The sequence below is a fragment of the Epinephelus lanceolatus genome, chromosome 8 (assembly GCF_041903045.1).
Source record: "Epinephelus lanceolatus isolate andai-2023 chromosome 8, ASM4190304v1, whole genome shotgun sequence".
Classification (NCBI taxonomy): domain Eukaryota; kingdom Metazoa; phylum Chordata; class Actinopteri; order Perciformes; family Serranidae; genus Epinephelus; species Epinephelus lanceolatus.
The window spans coordinates 40,895,682-40,903,808 of record NC_135741.1 but is presented as its reverse complement, the minus strand read 5'-3'; the positions used below and the strand labels follow the sequence as shown (position 1 = coordinate 40,903,808).

Sequence of the window (8,127 nt, the reverse complement as noted above, 5' to 3'; positions counted from 1 at the left end):
CCATCAGGCCAAACTTTTGACAAACCCAAACTATTCTTTCATCTACTTATGGCTGTGAAAGATCACAGCAAATTGAAGTGATGTATGGCTGAAGTTTACTGAATGCAGTCTTGTTTATTCACAATTTACTTCTGTAAAGGACTTCACTCTCACATCAATTATCTCAGGTCATACAACTTAAAATGTGCAAGGTGAAAAGTGGTTTTACCACTTATTGACACCCCCTCGGTCTGGTTTCCTGGAGCCGTATTCACAAACATTCTGAGAATCCTTTTAGAAAAGCTAACTTAAAGCTAATTTATACTTCTGCGTTGAATTGACGCCATAGCCACAGCGTAGGCTCCACGTCGACGTACAGCCTATGCCATAACCTACGCTGAAGCCTGACACGCACCTCCCCAGAATTGTATGCATCGCGTTGACGCAGTCCTCCTGTCTGTTTCTGTATACTGACACCTTTTCCTTTAGTGGAAACGAAGCATTTACTTGTATTTCACAGATAAGAAACAATAAATTGTGAAGACAGTAGAACCTCCAATAAAATAGCATTTTAAGTCTTGTGTTTGATTTATCCTTCGGGGACTTATACTTCGGGATTTATCCAGGTTTCATATGAGAAGAGGAAATCTCCGCTCGTTGCTAGGCTAATTTTTACAATGTAAAATGTCATAGGCTTGTGCTAATAACGTTAGCATGTTGTATTTGTTTGGATAACGTGTTGAGTGTGACAGCTGTTTTGTCTGTGAATCTTAAGAGTTTTAATGGAGCCAAATTGAGTGCCGTTACCTTTGTTAAATGTTGCTGTTGTCCCAGGTTTTATATGAGAAGAGGGAAAGATCGCTTGTTGCTAGGCTAATTTAAACAATGTAAAATGCCATAGGCTTGTGTTAATAATGTTAGCATGTTGTATTTGTGGGGAAAATGTATCCAGAAAAAGACAAGTGTTTGTCTGTGAATGCTGCGATTTAAAGTGAAGCCAATTTGCGTACTTGTGTTTGAAATTGTCTCTATTAAGCCATATTTACTGTGTTGTGTGTTTTGAATCAACTAAACTTAACAGCATTTAACAGAAACCTCCACCGCCATCTAGCGTTTTGGAGGTGTGACTGCAGAGTGACACAGACACACCGCTGCAGAAGTAAAAATGCTCACGATGGCGACGTGCATGGGTTACATGCGTAGGGTTTACACACAACCATAAATCCCATTATCCTTAACATTTTTAGTAAGGAGTCCTAGTTTAGGAGTGATTTAGGAAAGTTCTCACAGCAACTTTGAGCAAGGAAGTGACAGAAGCTTTTACCTTAGTGAGGAGGTGAGGTTGATTGCTAGGTGCCATGCTTGCTTTTAACAGATGTGATTGATTCAAGATTCAAGATTCAAGATTAACTTTATTGTCTCACAAAGTGAGACATTTGTTCTGGGCCATTCGCCCATGCTGCACCCACAACACAGAACATACAATACAACACAATACCAAACATACAATAGATATACAATAGATTAGTTGTCAGAGACACACCCTTCTGTGAGCATATAAGGTGTGGACACCCAATGGAAATGAAATGAACTGCTGACTGTGAAAGTATCATAGTCAGTGTGATCACTCTGCTGATGGAAGGTTGAGACAGACCCAAGTCATCACTGCTGCACTGGTGCATTTTTCCAGTTCTCTGTCCTAGTATTGTGATCATTTTTTTTGTGTTGGGTGGGAAATGTGTGCGTACCCCTAATGACATCAACATCCCTTAACGATCAAATCTCTAACATTTCATTTACTCACTGTCATCCAGTGCATCTCGCTAACTTGGCTGTACTGCATGTCACTAACTCAGCTTCTTCTCCGGAGCCTTTGTGCTCCACTGTGTCGTAGGTTAGAGTCTTAACGGCTTGACAAACTTTCTGCATTGAATGTCTGTGGACAGCTGCGGTCACGCAGATGCGATTCTATTCATAGTACTGTTGAGGGTCTGCATCAGTCCCCAATGGGACGGCTGGAGGGAGAGCTTACTGTCCTCCCACAGTCAACTTTGTATGGAAGTGAAACTAAGACAATGCAACGAAGTCCCTTCTTTATGCTGCCTTTGTATTTTTACACAGAACCAAATGACAGCAGCATCATGCGGCTCCAGTGTTTGATTTTAGGAAGCATGCCTGCATCGCTGAAGCAAAAGAGGAGTGACGGGCGTGTGACATAAAACATACATGTCAGCAGCGCTTCACAAACAATAACAAAGGCATAACATGACAAGAACAATCATTTACTGTCCCTGTTGTATGGCAGCTGATCTCGTCCTCTGCTCAGAGAGTGAGGAGCTCCTGGACCTCATTGTTCTTCCAGTTCGTGGACATTATCGGCTGCTGTTTTTCCTCTTCAAGTTAGTTGCTATCTGCTAACAGCTACTTTTTAAATCTCCTGAGGGAGGGTCACATACATAACACATCATTAAAAGGTCACATCGATGCCGCCATCTTTTCAAATGGGGGTTCCTGAAGCAAAATCTTATCAAATGGGGGTCCATTAACCCATGTGTATCAATTCAGAGGTCTATGGCATGAGAAAGGTTAAGAACCACTGTCTTAGGAGCTATTTTACAGATATGATTAGGAAATGAATGTGGTCAGTGAGCGTCTTCTTTAGAAGTACACCATGTGTTGGTGTAATGCATATTTAATTTCTCTCTGAGGACAATGTGTGCAGCACAGTGGTAAGGATAGAGAGAAACCCCTTCAGAGCTTTGTCATCTCTTGGTTGCTGCTTAAGAGTCACTTTTACATCCTGCTCTTCTCCATCTTTTCTCGCTGACTCCCTCCTGCTCAGCCCATAAGCTGTAGCTTCCTCTCCCTCTTTCACCAGCTCCTCTTCACTGCCCTCTACCACTTCTCCACCATCTATGCCTTTTGTAACTACTCTCCTCTGATTTCCCTCTCCAGTGTACAGCAGCTCCCCAAGTATGAGTGTGCTGTGGGGTGTGTCACCAGAGTGTCCTTGCTGTGTGTGTGTGTACAGGTAGACCCTCCAGGGGAGTGTGTGCGGTGGTGTGAAGGCCATTGTCTGGATATTGACCAGCTGCATCGCAGCCTGAAGACTTTGTGGTGAACACTGAGGTATCGCAGGGCAGTGGATGCGTTCTTCAAAGCAAATATAATCCTCCTCTTCTAGTTTCTCCGCACCTATTCACAACCAAACAAGGAGCAATAGCAGAGGAACTGATGTCAGACGAAATCAAGTAAAAGTATAAAATTGCATGAACAGAAAATATTCAAGAAAGTACAAGTAAATCAAATTGTACTTAAGTACAGTAGGCTACTTGAGTTAATACTTAGATACATTCCATCACAGGAGATTACAAACTGTTGGGTTTTTTTTGTTTTTTGTTTTTACAGTTTTTACGCCAAGCCCATTTGCTCCTGTCAACCACAATACATGTCCCATAAAGAGGAAGCTTTCTGCATGAAAGAATCTCCTTCCTTTTCGTTACCTCGCTCAGCATGCAGAGCCAGTCGCTGCAGCCAAAGACGCTCAAACTCCTCTGGGCTGAGAGCTGGGGAGAGGGACAAACTGAGAGGGACAGCGACACTGGAAGCCAGGACATCAGCAGAGGAGTCTGTACACCCACTGGTACTGTCTGAGCCTGAAGAAGACATGGGAGGACGAAGAGAGGAAGAATGATAGGACGCTGGGAGGGAGGAAAAGGGTAGAGGGGTAAAGAATAAAGAGAGGGATGAGTGCCAGAGGAAGAGATTTGTGACCAAAAATGGCACTGCATTCCGAAATGGACCTTAACCTTGAGGGGAAAAAATCCTTATCTTTGACCAAAATAACACAACTCACTATGTAAGCTTGACCCATTGGGACCCATTTGAATGGAATGAAGATATCTGGGACATTTTCAGTAGAATCACAGTAGAAATGAGTAAGCTACAGTGGCTTCAGAAAGTACTCAGACCCCCATTGCTTATTACACTCATTATTGTGGTATAGTTTTTTTTAACATATATATATGTAGTTTTTTTTGGTGTCCTGTGGCGCGCTGTTTGATTCTGTTTCCAACTCCGATGCTTTGAACACCACTGTTTGTGATACAAACCAAAATTTCCATTTTCTGTTAGTTAAGTGCATAAAGCCATCAAGTCAAGTTAGATAGTAAAAAAACTGCTGGTCCAGACAACCTTGGATCATTCTTCTTAAAGTTTGCTGCAGATTTTATTGCTCAACCCCTGACCTATATTTTCAGCCTCTCTCTAAGCTCTAAGGTGATCCCAAAAATATGAAAGTCCGCCTATGTTCTCTCACTGCTGAAAGGGAGGGATGTCACTTCATTAAACAATTATGGGCCCATTTTTAAACTAGCAAAGATCCCCGAATGGTTAGTAAGTGAACAGTCGAAGGAATTTCTATGTAATAATGCCATTCTATCCAAACATAAGTCTGATTTCAGAAAGCAACATAGCACCATTACCTCAACTATGAAGGTGGTAAACAATATCATTGGCAGTCTGGACATGAAGCAGAGCTGTGCAGCTCTATTTATTGACCTGTCCAAAGCTTTTGATACTGTTGGCCATCTTATTTTGATACAAAGGTTGACTCGTTGACATGGGGACATGTGGACAAAACGTGGTTGGTTGTGGTTTTATGCTGATGACACAGTGATGTATTCAGCTGGCTCATCCATTGCACAGGCTGTGGCCAAATTGCATGCTGTCTTTGATGTTATCCAGTTTCAGCTCTCACAGCCAAGCTGGTTTAAAATGCTGGATTGTTTGCACATGTTAGATACTGCATATCACAGTGTACTGAGATTCATTACAAATTATAAAGCACACAGTTATCACTGTACGCTTTATTCCAAGGCTGATTGGCCATCTTTGACCTCACGTAGGCTCAGTCACTGGTAATTGTTAATTTATAAAGCCATACTGGGCAAACTTCCTTCGTACATTTGTTCTTTGATTGAACAGAGATCGGACTGTAGCTATAGTCTGAGATCTCAGGATCTCAAGTTTTGTTGTCTGTTCCTGGTGCACGGACTGAGCTGGGAAAAAAGCTTTTATGTGCTCTGCTTCAAAAACACATCAACGCATAGATGTACAGATAAACTAGAACTGTATGCCTCAGCCAACCATTTAAGTTGCAGCTTGCTTGCGTGCCTGACCAGACTCATGAAATACATATAGTGAGGACTTTAACGTCATTAACTAAAAGGTATAAAGTGTATTTTTGTAGAAACACGGATGTTTCACACACATCTTCAAGCTGGCAGCACAAAGGATCTATAGAATCAGCACAGTTTCAAGATGGACACTTGGGATTAGTGTCACCAATTCAGCATTTGACCAAATGTCTCCCCTCTCGCTCCTGAGTTAAGACATTGAGTGATGGCCAGAAAAATGTTTTTGCAGAACATTATGATGTCACAATGATGTTGATCTTTGACCTTTTGGATATAAAACGTTGTCATTTTATCATTTTATCCTATTAGACATTTGTGTGAAATGTTGTCATAATAAGCATATGAATTCTTTAATAAAGGCCAAAAACAATGAATTTGTGAGGCCACAGTGACCTTTGACCATCATATTCTAATCTGTTCATCCTTCAGTCCAAGTGGACTTTTGTCTGAATTTCCCTCCAGGCATTCCTGAGATACCACATTCACGCGAATGTGACATAACGGACAACCCGAAACCCAATGTCTGTATAGAGCATAAAAATGCGCACTTAAGAATATTCACACCAAGACCATTGACATATAAACAAAGTGAAGAAAAGAATACGCATACATTTGTGCATACACATCTGCAAATATAATTCAAGAGAAAGGCCTCAGCAGTTGCCTGGGTCTAGGCCTTTGAATCCACCTACTCCACTAAGTTTGAGTTGACAGGTCCCTCTACCATTGTGATATGAAACAGTGGTTTCTCAGTTAAAATAAAAAGCAACCAGTGAGCGCTGTGGGGGAACTAATGATTGGCAGATTAGCGCTTTGGGCGGGGCTAACGCTATAGTCAAGCTGTTGTTAAGTATTGTCAAGTGGTGCGCTGGAACCAATAAGGGGTGATTAAAAACAATGGCGAGGGCTTTAGACAAGATAGACGCTGCTCTTTAGGCTGTTCAAAGTTGACACATCTACTTAATATCACCTAACATTGTTGTTTGTTTTATGCCTCTTTGCTCCACTCTCAAAACCACAGAAAAACAGGTATGTTTGCATGACTACGCATCAGTGGGTCTGCTCTATTTCAGTGGGCCAGAGCACTACCTAACATGTCATGGTGAGGGTCGGAAAAGCTGTTAAAGTGGAGTGTAATCTGTCAGCCACCATGTAATTGTCAGCTGACAAAACAAACACTGTCAGTCTACAAGGTAAATGTCATAATAGCTTTCCAAGTTGACAAATCATTTCCGACATGGATAGTAATGTTCACAACATGATTTTATATAAGCCTGAATGACATTCATCAGGTTTCTGTCTTACCAATCTCCCTTGACTTGTTTGTGTGTGAATGAGGCCATGTGGTTGTGGGGAGGTGAACGCTGCTGTTGCCACTGACCTTTAGCGCTGGATCTGTTGTATCTGACAGTTTGGTTAACTGTCAAATGATGTGCAGACTCCACCTAGTCAGCACACCGCAGGTGTACGCCAGTGTAATGGCACAGACCCACAGTGGACTTAAAAATGACATTAGATTTAGGAGGATAAGTTGGTCTCTGGTGATTAGCTAGGGAATTTTTTTTATCTCCCTCCCCCAGAGAAATCAGTTTAAGTAGATGCAATGTCAGAAGGAAGATGTAGATACAGTGTAACAAGTTCACAGTTCTGACTGATATCACGCAACTTCAGCAGATTTGTCCTTCTCGAAAAAATAGAATGTCTCCACATCTTCTCAAAGGAGTGTTTTCCTCTATGTTTATCAAGCCAGAGGTGGAGCTTTAGTCTATAAACTTATTACCTATATTGAATTTCCCCTCAGGGGGATTAATAAAGGAAATAAACTTAAACTTAAACTTAAACTTAAACTTATTACCTGGGCTTTTCTTATCTTTGCTGCTTAAGTTGATTGATGCAGGATAGATAAGGACATACAGGCAACCTCACACATGTAACAAAACCCCTGTTCAGAGACCTTGGGCAATTAGCAGTCCCTATTGTGTTATAGACTCAATTTAAAATGGCTTAAACTGACATTTTTTTGCAGTGAGTCCTACATACAATAACCCATGATGGCAAAGCAAATGTCTAAAAATATTAAGTATTCACAGACTCTATCCATTACTTAATTAAAGTTGTAAATGACTCCAATGCAGAGTATGCAGTAGTCTGCTTTTGGGTTGTTATTCTGCTTTTATTTTGCTTTCTGCTTTTATTTTGTTGTTTCCTGTTAACCCGGAAGTATTTTGTAGGGACTGAAAACCAGAAAGTGTTGAGAAGTTGAGAAATGTAATCAGTGCAGCAGAAAAAAGTAATGCAAATATCAAGAAGATAAACAAAAGAAGGACATAAGGGGAGAGAATATAGTAGGAATAAAGAGAATAGCTCCAGTCGAGAGGGAACAAGGTATTTATTTACTTTAATTTACTACTTTAATCCCAAAACTATTAAAGTTTTGGGATTCCTTGGGGGGGGGGGGTTCTGCTACGTTTGCACACCTGGATTTGTGTGTGTGACACCAAGAATGAAAGGTGGCTGATGATGCGTCACTCTTGTTCGTGTGGTATTTGCCAATTCTAAGTAGTATTTTACTGTTGGCAAGCAGCACCAGGGCTGTTCCACTACCCAGCCTGTTCCTTGCTGATGTCCGCTTGCAGAAAAGTGGAATGGATGAAATAGGACGTAGGCTGTTGCAGCAGCAGGAGATAGAACACTATTGTGCCCCCATCTTTTCAGTGACCTGGTATTCTGGATCAGGCTGTCAGGCCAGCAGAGCACAGGCCTCAGATGGGACGAGGGGAGAAGGACTCTGTGTTTATGATGGTGATGCATGGTGCTCAAATGTTGTAGAAGTTGATGGACAGCACTACAGGAATACACTACTGGTCCTGTTTTTCTTGTATAACATGAATGGACTATGCCTACATTTAGTGGTATGCCACTCCCAAACAGTTCATTGCAGATCTTTACT

At 41.5% G+C, this 8,127-nt stretch overlaps 1 protein-coding gene across 2 annotated transcripts in view; it reads right to left on the bottom strand.

The window, feature by feature from the left end:
• Positions 1 to 1,371: 1,371 nt before the first annotated feature.
• Positions 1,372 to 8,127, bottom strand: part of ap4b1 (adaptor related protein complex 4 subunit beta 1) — a 47,407-nt gene continuing 40,651 nt past the window's right edge. The window contains exons 12-13 of one of the 2 annotated variants that reach the window (XM_033628347.2): positions 3,483 to 3,680; positions 1,372 to 3,174 (exon numbers count right to left, since the gene is read on the bottom strand). In XM_033628347.2, the coding sequence (XP_033484238.1) occupies positions 2,672 to 3,174; positions 3,483 to 3,680 (701 nt within the window). In that variant the 3' untranslated portion in view covers positions 1,372 to 2,671. The remainder of the gene's footprint in view (positions 3,175 to 3,482; positions 3,681 to 8,127) is intronic. The other variant, XM_033628348.2, reaches the window with a different exon arrangement.